This window comes from Leptonotus elevatus, chromosome 15 (assembly GCF_054856555.1).
Source record: "Leptonotus elevatus isolate MCC_2025b chromosome 15, RoL_Lele_1.0, whole genome shotgun sequence".
In the NCBI taxonomy this organism is placed as follows: Eukaryota; Metazoa; Chordata; class Actinopteri; order Syngnathiformes; family Syngnathidae; genus Leptonotus; species Leptonotus elevatus.
This window is the reverse complement of record NC_141253.1, coordinates 5,694,395-5,712,335: the sequence shown is the minus strand read 5'-3', so window position 1 is coordinate 5,712,335 and position 17,941 is coordinate 5,694,395. Positions and strand designations below refer to the sequence as shown.

The following is a 17,941-nucleotide window of genomic DNA, read 5'->3' as shown; positions in this document are numbered from 1 at the left end:
AATAATAATAATTTAAAGGCCGACACAAGACCGATACGGTATTGGCGGTACCTGGTAACGGTACTTGCTTCATCTCTTATTTATCTATTGTATCAGAATTTAAATATTGATCTATTGAATATTTATCTATCTTAACTATCTGACTGTATCTCTTATCGGTCTGTATATCTATCTATCAGTCCATCCATCCATCCATCTAGCCATCCATGGATCCATCCATCCATCCATCCATCTATCTATGGATCAGTCTATCTATCAATCAGTCCATCTATCTATATATATATATATATATATATATATATATATATATATTTATTTATTTATCCGTATCCATCTATCGAACGATCTGTCTGTCTATCCATCCATCCATCCGTCCATCCATCCATCTTTTCTGTATCTATCGATCAGTCCATCTATCCCTCCATCCATCTATCTATCTATCCATCCTTCTAATAATGATACTAAGTGTATGAGTGAAGTTATTTGAGGACACGAACTGATATGAGTGAAGTTATTTGAGGACACGAACTGATGGTGCGGGTGTACTGTCTGGACTCGTGTTTGTTCTGTCTAGACGCCCCCCCCCCCCCAAAAAAACGCGGACTTAATGTTCTGAGTCGTGACTCGCCTGCTCCTGGCCGCGCGCCTGTTGGAGCTCCGGAAGCGATGCTCTAGAAGGCGCGAGGGGGGCTGCAACATCCGCGGCCGGCAACCAACCGGCCGCCACTCGGCGGCATCCCTCTCTGCTGTGGGCGGGGCCAACGCCGGGGAAGCTCTGTCACGCCGCGTGGGCTGGCTGAGCGTGGAGTAGAAAAGGGAGCCGAAGCCGAGCCACTACTTAGCAGTCGACAGCAGCAGCAGCAGCAGCAGTAGTCAACGGAGCTTTTTCAGCACCAAGCCCGAGTGGACAGCGACAGCACGTAGCCCTGCAACCCTCACTCGACTTGAGCAGCATCCATCATGGTTCTCATCTGGACACAGTTTGGAGTCAAGCACAAAAATGTCAACGTCAAGTGCAAAGTTCGGGTGATGCACAGAGGAGACAGCTCAGGATCGGCTTCGTCTTCGGTAAGTAGGACATTACTGTTATTATTATTATTACTATTATTATTATTTGTTGTTTTCATCTTAGCTATTATGTATGCCGAATATATACTTTAATGTTATGTGTATACAAATGCTTGGGTAATTTGAGTGTATTTATTACTGCAAGCATAAATACAATTTAATTAGAATTACTGTATGTGAATATAATTATAAAATTAGCACATACGTATACAGTATTTAGAATTGGGAAGCTTTTATAACTGTGTTCCAAAATAAATGCATCAAGAATTGGACATTTAATGGCTACAGGGGGGGGGGGGGGGGGGCAATTTATAAATAAAAACATAAAATATATACTTTGGAGAGAAAAAAATATACACACATATGCAAACGTTTATCACATAAATACATGTATCAAAGAATTATTCCTTTTGTCCAAGTAAGAAAATTTAGAAATATATATTAGCCTACATATTGAACAACGTATTGAAGAATTTGCCATTTGGGGGATATATTATTAAATATATCACATAATGAGTAATGCCATTCAAAGTAAAGCAGACATTAATGCTCAAAAAGATGTGATCTCAACGCAAGAGCAGCATTCGTCCAATAGCTGCCGAAAAGCTCCGTTGTCAGGGAAGTCTACACCCCCCCCCCCCCCCCCACCTGCTCTGCACCAGCCTTTACAATTCACAGCAGACAGAAAGTACAGAGGCAGCAGCAGCAGGATTGCAGAAGCTCGTTGTATCATTACAGAATGACAACATATAAACGGTAATATGTCAACGCCCCCCCCTCGTTCCTCCCCACAGGAAGGCACCAAGTCAGAACCGGACACCCCCTGCCTGTCCATCAAGCCCAGTGCTGGCAAGGACTTCTACAAGGTCCTTGGCGTGGCGCCGGACTCCAACGAGGACGAGATCAAGAAGGCCTACCGCAAGATGGCGCTCAAGTTCCACCCGGACAAGAATAGCGACGCAGACGCCGAAGACCGCTTCAAGCAGATCGCGGAGGCCTACGAGGTTCTGACCGATCCCGGGAAGAGGGGCGTCTACGATCAGTTCGGAGAGGAAGGTGAGTCGGCAATTCGGGGACTAGAATGTCGATTTAGAGATGCTAAGCTGCCACAGTAACGCCTCATGAGAACAAAAACAATCAAATGACCTGCCTGTTTGTCCATTCAGGTCTCAAGAGTGGCGTGTCAGCGGCGGGCCAGGGCAACACCTCCCACAACCAATTCCCCACCGACCCGCACGCCACATTCTCCACCTTCTTCCACGGCTCTGACCACTTCGACATCTTCTTCGGTCACGACGGCGACGACGACGATCTCTTCAACCCCTTCCGCCGCTTCCCCTTCAGCCACGTGGGCGGTTACCCCGGCCAGGAGGGCGACGGCCTCAGGCGGGGCGTGAGGCGGCCGCGGTGCAAGGTGCTGGTGCGAAAACTGCCGGTCAGCCTGGAGGACGTGATGCACGGTTGCACCAAGCATGTCAAGATCACCCGAAGCCGTCTCGGTCCAGACGGCCGCAGCCTGTGGACCGAGGACAAGGTGCTGAACGTGGTGGTGAAGAAAGGCTGGAAGGCGGGCACCAAGATTACCTTCCCCCGGGAGGGCGACGAAACCCCCAACAGCACGCCCGCCGACGTCACCTTCGTCCTCAGTGACGCCGAGCACCCGCAGTACAAGCGCGACGGATCCAACATCGTCTACACGGCCAGCATCACCCTCAAAGAGGTGCGTTTACATTTTCTTTACAATTAAAAACAAACATCGTTGTTTTTTTAAATATGAAAAGTAATTGAAACTACATTTTATATTTACTAACTAACTGCAAGTATAGCAAAAATGTCTTTCGTTTTTGTCTTTGGTAATTAATTTAATACATGAACCTTTAGGGTTGATTTTAGTTATATTATATTAATATTTACGGATTTCAAAAAATACTTTCTTTATTAATTCAAACTCGAACATCCAATTCAAACTGAGGACACAAACCAGCACGGTGCTGTCAATCAAGACACAAGAAAAAAGAAAAGATATATTAACGGAATAATGACATTTGAAAGTATGTCGCACATCAGTGATGTCATCTAGCAGCAGCCAATAGAAAACACTTTCAGATGACACCGCTTCTCGGCGACCATTATGCGTCTTTTGGCTGGAATGACTTGCTTCTGCTGCTTTTTAAAAATGTACACAACATTTAAAAAAAATAAAACTAAACTAATCATATTTGTTAACTTTTAATTTTTGTCTTCTCAGTTTTAATCCACAAATTTCTGTGGCATCTACAACAAATAAGCCGTTTTGTTTTTGACTAGTTTCAACCCATAAAGATTTCTGGTGACCAATTGCAGCTCCGCTAATTGATCAATCATAATATTTGATAACCACCAAAAATGTGTTAACGATTAAAAAAATGCTCAATAGATAAATGTTAACTTAAAATACCATGTGTTACAAAACGTTGCGATTACTCCACTACGCCCACACAACACTTCCTCTCATATATGCAATCGCTCAATGAGTGAAAAGACTTCAATAAGGCACGGTAGGCGCTACCAAAGAATGGCAGCCTGCTATCTCGTTACCTCATCCGCCCCCGCCGAGCTCCGCGCTAAATTTAGCACGCCCGCTCTGTGTGATGCCGCACAGGAGGAGGAGGAGGAGGCGGCGTTTTAGTCTCTTTAGCTCTCACTTCACGCGCAGCCCACGCCTGGCAGATTAGCAGGGCAGCAGTCGCCGCAGAGACAGACCCGGCGAGCCACTTCCTTGCGTAACTGGCTTTTTAGTACGACTGACACGTTTCTGGCTTATGCAACTTGACACCTTTGGAACGATTACGGAAGCTGTCCTCACAGAAATTCTTCTTTTTTTGGCCCTTCCTCCATGAGAGTTAACGTCTCCTTTCTCCTCTCGTCTTCTTCCAGGCCCTTTGCGGCTGCACAGTCAACGTTCCCACGCTGGACAACCGCCTCATGCCGCTGCCGTGCAGCGACGTCATCAGGCCGGGTGAGGTGCGGCGCCTACGCGGCGAGGGCCTGCCCGTCGCCCGCAGCCCGTCGCGGCGGGGCGACCTGGTGGTGGAGTTCCAGGTGCTCTTCCCCGACAGGATCCCGCCACAGTCGCGGGAAATCATCAAGCACAGCCTGGGTCAGTGCTAGTCTGCTCAACTTTGTGACCAATCGATGAAGTACCCTGTCGGTACACCATGACTGTGATTGGTCCCCCAAGAAAGGGTGTAGCTCCGCCCATTGCATAAGCAATGGCTGTGATTGGTGGCCCATAGAAAGATTGATAAATAGCATCCCGTTCCAACACATGACATTTTCTGGTTACCAATCATCAAAGTTCCAATCTGAGGTGCTACACGGCCAATCACAAACATCCGTGCTGTTCCGTGCAGGTGGACGCCATCAAACCTGACAAAAGTGCTCTTTGGTATCTGAGGACGTCTCCATTTTTGCCTTTCCTTTTGATGAAAAGCTCATTCTTATCATGTGTACTGTTAAAGACTGCAGTATGTTATTTGAGTCTGTACAGACTTAACACAGGGTTTTGGGGTTGGGAGGGTGGGGGGGGGGTGAACTACTTGACTATAGTTATATATGGTACTCATATGGGACTTTTACATGGATTTTCTTAAAGTGTACTTGTGTGCAAAGATCTCCTTTGTGTGCAAACAAACGCAAACAACGTTGTCTCTAACAGAGACTCATGTGTCAATTGTTCTATTGAATTGAAAGGTCTCAATAGAAAGTGTCTTACGAGGACCTGGCAGCATGAAATGAATTAAACAGAAAGAAAAAAAATACTCTTGTCATGTTTTCTTCGATGCTTGATATATAAAGAAGGACATTTCGCCTTTTTGATACCAACATTGGGACAAAATGAAGGTGCAGGCTCCGACTGCTCAGTGCATCAAACTACTTTCGATTCAATTACACAAAATGATTTACATTACAAAACAGCAATCAGTCTCTCAAGGAATCCGCAAATGAGTCAATAAATCATCGTCGGATAGCTCGCCAAAGGAAGCTAGCGATGAATTCCACAAAAGAAGACTAAGGCCTTAGCAAACAAGCCTAAATTTGTCTTTGACTTTTCTAATCAATAAAATGATGCGGCCTCCAGTTGACGAGCCGCAACTTTAATGTAATTATAGTTAGATTTTATTTCTGTCCGACTATGTTTTTATTCATTTTAATTAGCTTTTAGAGCGGGTTTATACCTCTTTTTTTTACAACAGTTGTAGTTTTATTAGTTTTAACATTAGTTTTAGTCTTTTTATATATCCATGGAGTATTTGTTGAGTGCAACATTTTTTTTAAGGGTCACAATAACTATTATGAAATTAATTACAATTCCCAAACAATTGTTTGACCTTCCTTCTTCTAAATGGCCCCAAAAAAAAGATAATGATTAAAAAAAACAAAAAACGTGAGAGCTCATGAAAGTAATTGACTAAGAAGGGGAAAAAACATTTTCGTAATAATTATCCGTAGTGTCAGTTTTATAAACATAAAATGTAATGTCAATTAAGTGTTTTAAAGCGCTCTCGTTTTTATTTATTATTTTTCATTGTAGCTATTTTGCTGGTAACTTTGCCAGCAACTGTAATTTGCCACTTTGAAAATAACTTTTCTTATCTACTAGTTTCAATCGAACAAATAAGCATACTCCGTGTGAGTACTTCTTCCACCTGATTAAATCTAGATTGTCGTGTCGCATCTTTTTACACGCAGGAATCCATGTCGACTGTCGCCCCCCTAGTGGCGTTTTTTCGTCACAACAAGGTACGTCACAGTGGACATAATTGCGCGCAGCTGTCATTCTGTAATGTCCTTCAGTCTGTGTGGTGTCCACGCAAAAAAAACACACTCGAGTGGTGCGCAATTGTTATCTTTCACATTCTTAGCCAACGAGGCTCACTTTTGCAGAAAATATGCACAACAAACACAAAGTGGTTGATTGACACGGCAAACCACGTACACACACACCCCAAACTACGTGGACTAATCAATCGAGATCAGCAAAAGGGAAAGAAAGTCACTTTTGATGTCCTCTGGAATGAAATGTCGCACCCAGGTCAGAGCACCCAACCCACCCCCAACCTGAGTGAAGGTTACCCGGTGACCGGCCTCACCCTGGTGGTCCTGCTGCTCATCCCCGCCGTGGTCGCGCTTCTCCTGCTCAACTGTCTCTTCCTGGGCTACAAACTGCTCCTCATCTCCAAGGCGAGGCACCAGCACCGAGAGGACGCGGAGGAACTCCTAATGATGGAGTCCGTGCTGCAGCGGGCCCGGAGAACGGCCGACGCGGAGGTGGTCTCCACCCCGAGGCCGTACATGTCGCTGTCCGAGCCCGTCCTGACACGGCCGCCGGTTACCTCCTCCAGGGCGTCTTCGTCCGGTAGGGAGAACGATATCTGGTTGCTGAGGCCTGGGTCCGGGTCCTTGAGGGTCCCCGGCAGCATCCGGGCGACGGCGGTGGCGCCGTCCACCTCCCAGGCGGCGAGAGCTGGCGTGGCCGAGTGGCGTCACAGCGCGCCGGTGTTGCCACGGTTCAGTGAGTCGGAGGCCGACTCCAGAGGCAACCTGGTGCCGCCCAACTCTCCCACGGTGAGTGAGGAATGTTGACATACATGCATGCGTGCAAAGCAGAAATGAACGGATATGATTTATAAAATAAGCACATTGTCACATCACGTCACGTACACGTTACACGAGTTGGGTCAAAACATCCGGGCATTTTTGCCATTTCCACTGCTCGTATTGCTTTTGCCTGTGACTAGCGTACAAACCAAACCAGGCGCATTGTTACAGTAGTCAAACAACATTTGATCACATTTTCAAATTAAAATAATCCTTACATATCAAAGTACAACGATCCAAAGTCCAATGCTTTTCAATGAACGCAGAGCGGCGTTTCACCAAGGAAAAATGCGGCGTTCGAGGAAAGTGGGGAATCGGAATTATACCACTCGGATTGTGTCAGTTCAGACCTCAGGGCGTTCAAGGCAAATGTACATATATGTTCATGTACATATGTTTGTTGTTTAAATGCTTTGAGGGCGGAACTGGTTCACTCTGAGTGGAAAAAAAATCCGGCTTCAAACCCTCCTCGAACGCAGAATAAAACTGCCATTTTGACTTGTGGCGACATTTCGGAATTGTCGAGTTGACATCACAATTCAAAATGGCGGCCTTACTCTGTAAAATGACCCTCTCCGTCCATTGAAAAGCATTGGACTTTGGATCGTTGTAATTTGATTTGTGATGATTATTTTTGATTTGAAAATGTGATGACATGTTTGACTATAATAATCTGCCTGGTTTGTATGATGGTCACAGACAAAAGCAATACAACCCCCCGTTTGTTTTCACCATGTAGCTAAAGGAAGCATTTGCGTTGCAATGTTTTAGGAAGAATCAGAAACGTAATTGTCATTTTCACCCAACTTTGTTGTTTTTCCACAAAACTACCCAAAGATTGACTAGGCTACTTTGGACCAAATACAATTTGGATTGTTTTGTGCAAAAAGTAAACAGAAATTGGTTTGAATTGACTCAAGTAGCTAAGATAGCGGTGATAATAAAATTATTTTTTGAGTGTTCAGTGGCAATTCTGGCCATGATTGACTTCCAGAGCGGGCAGCCACAATGACCATTACTTATAAAATAACCAACTTGTCCCTTTAGTGCATTTACAAGGAAGCGGAGCACGTGCCTGGCATCCGTCGGAGTAGCACTTGCAGGATGCTGAACGAACTGAGCCCAGTCGCGTTAAACCCGTTGGGCGAAGTGTACACGGATTGCCGGTCTCACATCCACCAGCGTTCAGAAGACTCCTGGTCCAGCACGTCGGCGGCGGGCTCGGGGCTTGACAGCGACTTTGGTGCCAGTGCAGGTTTGTTGGCGCTAAATATTAAAGTCAACCATTTGATGGGGAATTCAGCAATGTTGAACCTAAAAAAAAATCCTGGGATTTGTGGTAAACATGATCAAGTTGCCAAACTGTGTTGAAGGTGTGTCCCTGCGGATTTTGTCAGCGGACAGCGACGGTTTGACCAACGGCGTGCTGGGGTCAGTGTTGGAGTGGGACTATTACGACCCGTGCTACGTCAAGCAGAACAACGTGCCCAAACACAAACACCTCTGGCCTGCCATGCATAGCAAACAGTACTGGGTGTAAAAAGAGTCTGTCTTCTTTTTAGTGTGTATTTATTGCTTATTTATTTTGGATCCTGTTTAAAAATGTGGAAATTGCATAGTTTGTCTCACTTATCACTAGGATTTTTGCACTAAATATTTTTCAATGCAACCAAACCGAATTTGTTAAAGTATATATTTAAGTTGCACAATGTTTAAATTATGTTCACTCTACGCGTTTCACGTTTAAATTTGGCCACAGCCACTCACAATTGCACCATGTTGATTATTACTATTATTATTATTATTATCTGATTCACTAATAAACGGGGGTTTTCTTCTTTTTTTTTTAACATATTCTATATATGTAGTGTGAATAAAGCTGATGCCGTTTACAAACTTTTTACACCAAGTAGGCTACTACTTAAAAACATGACCTTTTAATTTAAGTTTATTTCCTACAAGTTCAATATTACTGTAAGATTGTGCAGCTTAAACATCAAAACTACTCTTTACGCAGCATTGCACCTAAAAATGTTTGAAAACATTTCAAAACTATTGTAGCGCTTCAAATTGGATTATACTTAACTGTACCAATAGGGGGCGCCCACATACCACTAGTTGTACTAATGCTGCATTCGAGGAAGGTGGAAAATTTTCACCGCAAAGCTTTCGAGGAAAATGTAAATAACAAAGATGGCTGATAACGATAATTGTTGTTCTGGTTAATAGTCATTCCAAATCACGTTATGTGAACTACTGTCAAATAACTAAATAAAAGTAACATGTTTAAAATCTTGTAAATTATGTTTTGCAATTCAAGTCTGTCTTTATGGGGTTGGTCAATGTCGAGTGACGTCAGATTGAAGCCGGTCAGTTAAATCGGGGTCGTTTTTTTGCTGCTGAAAATGTCCGTTGATGACTAAGAGGACAATTATAACACGCTAGACTTTTTAAATAATGCTTACATAAGTTTCCATCATAAATGTGACTGGACTAATTGTGTACACCAAATAAACAGAAGTCATGCTTTTGTTGGAATACTTTTTATTCTCTTGACTGTACATTAGAGATCAAGTGTTCATAGAAAGTACAACTGACCGAGCTACAGGCAAACATTGAGCACAACCAAAAGCGCAACATAAAAAGTGGAGGATGCCTCGTCGCACGTTACTCAAAGCTGGAGAGGAAGTTGAGCACAATCTGTTTGAGCTTGGCGTCTGAGGCCTCGGAAATTTGGCCATCGGCCCTGTGAAAAGAAAAGGGCACGAAAATTAGCATTTTTATCTTTGTAAAGAGAGAGTTTTGTTTTTGTTTTTTATCATTAAGGTTTTGGTGGGCTGTCCAGAATAAATATAGGTTCAAACGTGCTAATATTGTTCCCAAAATAGGAAAACTACACTAAACATTGCAAATCAGTGTAAATGAATGCAGTCCTTAAACAATTCCACCTAGACATCAGTACAGGTATTTGTCCACCAGATGACGCTATTTCGCCCCAATTCTTACAAATTAGACTACAAGTGGAAAATATTTAAATATTTTTCAGTCAAACTAAAAACGGTGAAACTAAACCACAAAAATGAATAACAATTTACTGTAATTCAAAGGAGGGCGGCATTTTCTGGAGTGGACCTAATTCATGGATGAACAGTGCAGCCGTTTCTGTGAGGGTCAAACCTACTTGATGGCAGCCAGCAGGTCTTGTTGCTGACTCAGGACGTGCTGCAGGAAGGCCTTCTCAAACTTTGTGATCTTGCTGGGTTCCATCTTGTCCAGGTGTCCCCTCACGCCGGCGTAGATGACGGTAACCTGCTCTTCGATGGCCATGGGACCTGCGGGCGAACAGGCCATCGTGTCTCAAAAGCCAAAGTGCGTGTTCTCGCCCTGAGTGGTCGCCACTTACAATACTGGCCCTGCTTCAGAAGCTCTGTCAGACGCACGCCGCGGTTCAGCAGCTGCTGCGTGGCCGCGTCCAGGTCGGAGCCGAACTGGGCGAAGGCGGCCACCTCGCGGTACTGGGCCAGCTCCAGCTTCATGGTGCCGGCCACCTGCCGGAAAAAAAAAAAAATCAATATACAGAACGACTCAGGTTGGTGCATTTTGGGGGATTGCTTCTGATGGGCCCAGCGAGTGAAACAGACCTGCTTCATGGCCTTGGTCTGGGCCGCTGAGCCGACGCGCGACACGGACAAACCGACGTTGATGGCGGGACGGATACCCTTGTAGAACAGCTCCGTCTCCAAAAAGATCTGAAGAAGGCCAGGATTTGCAGTTTAAGTATGCAGCGTTTTTGGGGGAGCAAATCTGAATCCTTGTACAAGCTATCAATTTTTTTTAATTCGTTTACAGTATGAATGAATTATTAAACAGCATTACCAACACACAACACAATAACTACGTGGGCCGCTGCTCAGGTTAGCAGCTGGCTATAAATTACGCCATCATTTTATAAAATCCAATTTAAGACTTTAAATCTTCCCCCTGCTATTCCAAGCAAAAACACAACAAGAGGCTAATGGTAGTTGGTGGCTACCTGTCCGTCTGTGATGGAGATGACGTTAGTTGGAATGTAGGCCGACACGTCGCCGGCCTGCGTCTCGATGACGGGCAGGGCGGTGAGCGAGCCGCCGCCAAAGTTGTCGTTCATCTTGGCGGCCCTCTCCAGCAGGCGGGAATGCAGGTAGAAGACATCGCCCGGGTAAGCCTCGCGGCCTGGCGGGCGGCGGAGCAGCAGTGACATCTGACGGTAGGCCACGGCCTAGTGCGGGAACATTTTATTTTTTAAATTTGGTTTAAATGTCAAAAAACAAAGCTTGCAACTAATGTTTGAGCCGTCTGCTCTCATAAAGATTCAAGTAACAACTAAAACTTTTAGGTAAGAGAACTACTCTTAAGAACCGTCACATAAAAAAACAAAAAAATCTAAAACCTATGGTAAATGGACTGCTTTTTATATAACGCTTTAACTGACCAAAGTGCTTTACAGTAACAAGGGTTTGCAGAGAATTGTTAATTATTTTTTATTTTCCCCACAATTTTTTTTTTTTAAACCTATTAAAAAAAACATAAACAATGACTTTATATTTATATGGAGGGTTCGCAGCAAATTCTTTTTTCCCCACATAAAAAAAAAATTCTAAAACCTATCAGGAAAAAAACTGACTATTTAGATGGGAGTTTGCAGAGAACCTTTTCCCTCCCCTCACAATTAATTATTTTTATTTTCACCCACAAAAAAAAAAAACGAATAAAAAATATAAACAATGACTTTATATGGAGGGTTTGCAGCAAATATTTTTTCCCCTCATAAAAAAGAAAATCTAAAACCTATCAGAAAAAAACAATGACTATTCAGATGAAGTGTTTGCAGAAAATATTTTTTTTAACCACATAAAAAAAAAAAAATCTATACCCCTCACAATTATTATTATAATTTTTTCCCACCCAAAAAATTTTAACCTATAAAAAATAAATAAATAGTGACCAAAATGCCTTACAGTCAGAAAAAAACCCGAGATGGAGGGTTTGCAGAGCATTGTTATTTATTTACCCACAATTTTTTTTTTAAACCTATAATTTTTTTTAACATTGACTATTTATATGGTGGGTTTGCAGCAAATAATTTTTTCCCCACATAAAAAAAAAAATCTAAAACCTATCAGAAAAAAACGGACTATTTAGATGGAGCGTTTGCAGAGAATTATTATTATTATTAATTTTTTTATTTCCCCCACAAATCTAAAGCATATCAGAAAAAAATACAATTGGCCATTTAAGATAGAGGGTTTGCGAATAATTCCCCCCCCCTCACAAAAAAAATAAAATTTAAAACCTATCAGAAAAAAACGGACTCTTTAGATGGAGCGTTTGTAGAGAATTATTATTATTATTTATTTTTTTATTTTCCCCACAAATCTAAAGCATATCATAAAAAAATACAATTGGCCATTTAAGATAGAGGGTTTGCAAATAATTCCCCCCCCCCTCACAAAAAAAATAAAATCTAAAACCTATCAGAAAAAAACGGACTCTTTAGATGATTTGCAGAGAATTGTCAAAAAAATAATTGATCTTGCAAACGGGCAGCAGCACCTGCTCACCTGCTTGGAAAGATCGTCGTAGATAATGAGCGCGTGCTTGCCGTTATCCCGGAAGTACTCGCCCATGGAGCAGCCCGAGTAGGGCGCCAGGTACTGCAGGGGGGCGGCGTCGGAGGCAGTGGCCGACACCACGATGGTGTACTTCATGGCGTCGGCATCAGTCAGCCTCTTGACCAGCTGGGCCACGGTGGACCTCTTCTGACCGATGGCCACGTAGATGCAGTACAGCTTCTTTTTCTCGTCGGTGCCCTCGTTGAAGCGCTTCTGGTTGATGATGGTGTCGATGGCGATGGCGGTTTTGCTGGGGAATCATGTTCCCAGACTAAGTGGTCCGGCTTCAACTAAACAGAAACCAGCAGATTGATAAATCCTCCTACCCGGTCTGCCTGTCGCCGATGATGAGCTCACGCTGCCCGCGGCCGATGGGCACCAGACTGTCCACGGCTTTGATGCCAGTCTGCATGGGCTCCCTCACAGAGATACGAGGGATGATGCCAGGGGCCTTCAGGCCCACACGCCTGCGGATCTGGGAGCCCAGGGGGCCCTGCGACGGAACGGGCAATAAAGTGAAGGAAACTCTTGTGATGATGCAGAGGTGGCAGATTGCGGCTTTGGAATTGAAATCACCTTCCCATCGATGGCATTTCCAAGCGCATCCACGACGCGGCCAAGCAGCTGCTCTCCGACGGGCACGTCAACAATGGCGCCCGTCCTCTTGACGATGTCGCCCTCTTTGATTAGTTTATCGTTACCGAACACCACCACGCCAACATTGTCCGGTTCCAAGTTCAGAGACATTCCCTGGAAATGAGCAACAACAAAAATAAGTTGTTTTTGTATACCATTTTCATTTCATTTTAGTTTTTTTAAGAGCGAACCTTAAGTCCAGATGAGAACTCCACCATCTCCTCAGCTTGCACATTCCTGAGACCGTAGACTCGGGCGATGCCATCGCCGATGGACAACACGCGGCCGGTCTCTTCCAAATCAGCGCTGGTGTTTGCTCCCATGATCTTCTCCTCCAAGATGGAAGAAACCTCAGCGGTGCCTTTTGGTGAAGTGAGAAATAAACACTAGGTCTAAAATCTAATGATCAGATGGGTTTTATTGTTTTGCTTCCCGGGCTGGGATTGTTTCTTCCCCTGATACAAAAACGTACTATTGACCCAACTCGATTGTACCATTTCATCACAAGTACCTGTTTTTTGCATCCACGGGCAGGTGGTGTGGAGGTTCTTGACTCCCACACATGCTGCAGCAACATTTTTTGACACCTTTAAAATGCAACAAACAGTTGATACATTTCATCCCCTATTAGCATACGCAACGTACACAAGATCATCCATTGCCATGTTATGTTATGTTTTCATAGTGAACTTGCATGCAGAGCCGGACAAACGTGACCTTCAGTGAAAAATTCCCTGCTTACTGACACACAGCAAATGTGTCCGTTGACATTTCATTCGGACAAGTTATCGAGGAGTCCTTAAAGCGTTTTTTTTTTTTAAAGCACTTGTCAGATTAGCAGTAGAGCGAATCGGCGGAGTGACAGGCCCGGTGTCCTCCGCATGCTAGCACGTCCGCAAACGCAACTCCGCCATGACAATTCGCACTGAAGGGCTCATTTTCCACAATGAAACGAATCAACAAATGATTCGAATGACGTGAGTTGTGCTTACATAGCCGGCCCGTCGAGGTAGTGCGCGGACAAGAGCCGCTGCGACGCGTACTGACAGCATGTTGGAGTCTTGCGATGACCGTCCTGCTCCCTGAGCTGAGAGAGAAGGCTGGCGGATGAAGCAGCTAAGGGAAGAAAGGTCAGTGTAACCCGGAAGTAATTCACGAGTGAACCCGGCGTTTTCTTTTTAAAATATTTTTATTGTATTGTTTTATATATCCAAAATAGTGCTTTTATACAAGTTTATACTTTTGAAATGTTTTGAAACAAACACGGAACACATATAATGCTGCATTCGGTGAGTGTGGAAAGTTGGATATTTCCGCTGTCTATTAAGGAAAAGTACACTGGAACGTCCATTTAACTGGTTGTTCCGATTTGTTAGTCAATTCATCACAAATAGCCATAGTTGTTATTTACATTCGCCGGAAACGCTTTGAGTTTGGAAATTAACAAATGTGAGAAATGCGACTTCCCACCTTCTTCGAATGCAGCATTGCCGCCACCGACGGCCATCTTGCGTTGCCACTTGCTAAGAGCACGTCACTTAGTAACTTACACGTGGCGTTTTCATGTTAATGCGCCAGTTTTGTGATGATCATGCCTCTTCGCTCATTTTCTGAGACAAACATGTATCTCTCATGCTAGAATACGTTTTAGAACATATGTGTGCCTTTTGTAGGTGGAAAATCTATCCAAGTTAGTTCTACCCATTTTATGCCTAATTTTTAGGATTTCAAATAAAATTTGATTTGGACGATGGATGGATTCATGAATTGCTATAAATTTTGACTTACCGGTATCACATTATTAGTAACCTCACCCATGTGGATACTGCCGTCTTCTTTGACTGGATGTGCAGGCTTTATTGCGGGTTTCTAGCTATTTGGAGAACAAACTACAGTTTGTTGCATTCCAAGGCGTATATTCTTCCCCCCTTGTGGCAAAATGTGGTGTTCCTCAGGGATCTGTCTTGGGGCCACTATTATTTCTTATATACATTAATGATTTGTTTAATGTATTCAACCAGTTATCAAAAATCTTGTTTGCAGATGACGCTAGTTTGTTTTATTCACATCAAAACCCTATAACTCTCACGAATGTTGTTAACAAAGAATCGAAAGATATTGCAAAAATAGTTCAAAATCAATAAACTTTCACTCAATATTAAGAAAACACATTTTATTTTATTTGGTCAAAATTATAAAAATAATCTTGCAAATATTCCAGTACTTATTGATAATTTGCCAATAACGAAAGTCAAATCAACTCGCTTTCTTGGTGTACTTATAGATGAAAACACGACTTGGAAACCTCAAATTTCACTTACTCCATCAAAAATTGCCAAAAATATTGGAATATTGGCAAAGATTATTGGACTTCTCAATTAAACAGTTTTATTAAGTCTTTATTATTCAATGATTCACCCCTTTCTTAGTTATTGTAATATCGCTTGGGTCGGTACTAAGAATTATTACTTCCTCTGCACGAACGCTCCCTTTTGAATCTTTTTTTTTATCGCACATAATCAAATTCACAGCTATCAAATCTCGTTTGCAACCACATTGAGAATACGTTAACGCTAAAAAAAAAGGAATCCAGTTTTTTTTTTTTAAGCAACAGCTTTTATTGAATCAAGTAAATTTTTACAAAACATTTTTAAACAGGAAGTAATTTGCAAACTACAACGTTGCGTCAAGGTTGACACATTTTCCAAATTACACCTTCACTTAAATTTTTTTTTTTAACCTCTGAGTTAGTTTATAAAACATGACAATTCGACACCCTGTGCGTCACTCAACAGAGCGCAGGGAAGCTGTCGTTAAGGTCCCTATTTCTTTCACAAACATGTTTTCCACCTTGAAGACATTATGCAAGAAATCCCGCAAAAACACATTTGCATTTCCCGGGAAAAACTAAATGCCACACTGGCACTAACTTCCAACTGTGGTGAACGTAGTAACATTTTCAACAAACGAGAGCCTCAAGTTAGCACTCAACAGGTTAAACATGGTAACCATAAACATTGATTTGCGATCATCGAAGAGTCGGCTCAGGTTGATGTGGATGCAACAAAGGATCTCAGTAAGCAGGCAGTCTTTGATCATCATCTAACACACTCAGTGATAAGACTTGGCGAAATACAATTTAGTAATGAGGCATGTGTGTCACTTGGAAAAAAAAAAGTTAATACTGAAACTAGTAAAAAGGAGAAAAAAAACATCTTTATATACAAAATGCAACCTCGCAAAAGGGAAGAAGCAAAAAAAAAAAAAATCCAGTGAACGTAGCAACCGAAGAGAAATAAATAGCCAGTGTACACAACAAGGAGTTTCTTTTTTCTGATATACGCTCCTTTTTAAAGTTGCCTATTCTTACCATACATACAGAACAAAACAAAAAAATACAATAAAAAAAGCATAAATATAAAAGCATCTTCTTTATATTCTCAGGTGAAAAAACTTAACATAAATAAATAAGAAGGTACAAAAAAAATAATGTTTTTTTTTTATCGTTAGTACAAAACTAAGGACCATGTTGGGATCTTCAGTGTCTCCTGCTTGTTGATTGCGTAACAGCCTACTTGAACTGCTCTGGGATCAGATTCATCTGCGAATGGATGCTGGTCGGGGGACTTAAGATGCCCTCCGACCAGTCGGATATGGAATGCGGTGACGAGCTGGACCACTGGTCGGGCGAGCCGGGCGAGGGCGTCAGAAACGGGTGGTCGGGCACCTGCAGGTGGTGGTTGGGCGTGTTATCCATGGCTCCCGAATAGCTGTGCTGGGAAGGAGGGGTGAGGAACTGCGCGCCGAGGATCTGCGTCTCCTGCGGCATCACGCTGTGGATGGCCATGGAGCGCCCGTTGTTTTGCTGCATCTCGCCGCCGTTCAGCTCCATGGCGGGGAAGCTCTGCGTCATGGCCTGCCCGCTCGCCGCCGAGTTGGAATTCTGGTGCTGGAGCTGGCGCGAGTGGGCCTGCTGCATCATGTGAGCGGCCGGGCCCAGGTGGCTGGTCTGTAGGTTTGGGTAGCCCATGAACGGCGACAGGGTGGCCGTGCTGATGCCGCCGAGGCCTCCCATCATGTTGTGGGACATGGCGGAGGCCTGGTGGAAGCTCCCTTGCTGGCCCGGGTGCATCCTGGACATCCAGTCGCACTGGCCTACCCTGGCGGCGGCTAGCGACGTGGTCACCTGACTATTCGGGCTGGAGACCGGCATGTGGGACAGGCGGGGCGGGTTGGGATCAAAAGGCATACTCATCTGACCCATGTGCGAGTCGGCCTTCCCTTGAAGGTGGTTAAGGGATATCGGGGGCGACTGCTGGAACGGTGACGTCATGGGAGGAGAGGCGGCGTCGGACAGGTAGCCGCGGGGGGACTCGAGGGAGTCCACCGGGGAGAGCACAGCCGACGTGTCCAGCAAATTCCCCTTCCCGTCGAGCGACTTCTTCTTCTTCACCCTGTTGTCTTTGCCGCCGTCTTTGCCTCCTTTGCGCACCTTCTTGACCGGCACGTTGGGTTTGAGGTTGCTAAGGTAGTCGTTGGGGGAGCAGAGCGGCGGCGAGAGACTGGAGGAGGCGCTCGTGGGGGCGGCGTTCAGGCCCGGGCTGCGGACTACGTTGTACTCGTCCAGCAGGCGCACGATGTCGTGGTGCTTGCGCTCCTGGGCGATATCCCTCGGCAGCTGGTCCAGGTGGTCGGTGATCTCGCGGTTGGCAAAGTGCTCAAGCAGAACTTTGGCTGTCGCGTAGCTTCCTTCACGGGCGGCAAGGAAGAGCGGAGTCTCCTCCTAAAATTATTATATATATTTTTTTTTAATCATTCAATAAAAACTCCAAGAAAACCAAACTTAATACAATTAAAACAGTACATTTTAACCATAAAACTTCCTGGTTAAAAAAACTACGTTGACAAAGTATAAGCACATTTTATAATTATTGAGATTAGGGACG

General features: G+C 44.0%; 4 protein-coding genes across 5 annotated transcripts in view; 2 read left to right on the top strand and 2 right to left on the bottom strand.

Annotated features, from left to right (window-relative positions):
• Positions 1–813: 813 nt before the first annotated feature.
• LOC147161736 (dnaJ homolog subfamily B member 5) lies at positions 814–4,858 on the top strand. Of its 2 annotated transcripts, none has more exons than XM_086096113.1 (4): positions 814–1,068; positions 1,863–2,124; positions 2,235–2,788; positions 3,985–4,858. In XM_086096113.1, exons 1-4 carry the CDS (start codon positions 961–963, stop codon positions 4,216–4,218), a joined length of 1,158 nt encoding a protein of 385 aa, XP_085952239.1. In that variant the 5' UTR covers positions 814–960; the 3' UTR covers positions 4,219–4,858. The 2 variants fall into 2 exon arrangements, with proteins under 2 accessions (XP_085952239.1, XP_085952241.1); XM_086096115.1 differs by having other exon boundaries at positions 814–1,072; positions 1,867–2,124.
• Positions 4,859–5,973: 1,115 nt separating this feature from the next.
• On the top strand, positions 5,974–8,835 carry hwa (huluwa). Its single transcript, XM_086097221.1, has 3 exons — positions 5,974–6,675; positions 7,756–7,963; positions 8,082–8,835. Exons 1-3 carry the CDS (start codon positions 6,130–6,132, stop codon positions 8,246–8,248), a joined length of 921 nt encoding a protein of 306 aa, XP_085953347.1. The 5' UTR covers positions 5,974–6,129; the 3' UTR covers positions 8,249–8,835.
• A 400-nt stretch (positions 8,836–9,235) lies between these two features.
• atp5f1a (ATP synthase F1 subunit alpha) lies at positions 9,236–14,136 on the bottom strand. The gene is made up of 11 exons (XM_086097220.1): positions 13,988–14,136; positions 13,507–13,582; positions 13,187–13,356; positions 12,936–13,109; positions 12,686–12,852; positions 12,309–12,609; positions 10,742–10,966; positions 10,350–10,457; positions 10,112–10,256; positions 9,890–10,040; positions 9,236–9,454 (listed from the first exon to the last, which is right to left on the bottom strand). The coding sequence occupies exons 1-11, from the start codon at positions 14,045–14,047 to the stop codon at positions 9,376–9,378; spliced, it is 1,656 nt and encodes a 551-aa protein (XP_085953346.1). The 5' UTR covers positions 14,048–14,136; the 3' UTR covers positions 9,236–9,375.
• A 1,460-nt stretch (positions 14,137–15,596) lies between these two features.
• notch1a (notch receptor 1a) overlaps positions 15,597–17,941 on the bottom strand; it is a 35,694-nt gene continuing 33,349 nt past the window's right edge. Inside the window, exon 34 of the mRNA XM_086096487.1 lies at positions 15,597–17,778. Coding sequence (XP_085952613.1) covers positions 16,567–17,778 — 1,212 coding nt within the window. The 3' untranslated portion in view covers positions 15,597–16,566. The remainder of the gene's footprint in view (positions 17,779–17,941) is intronic.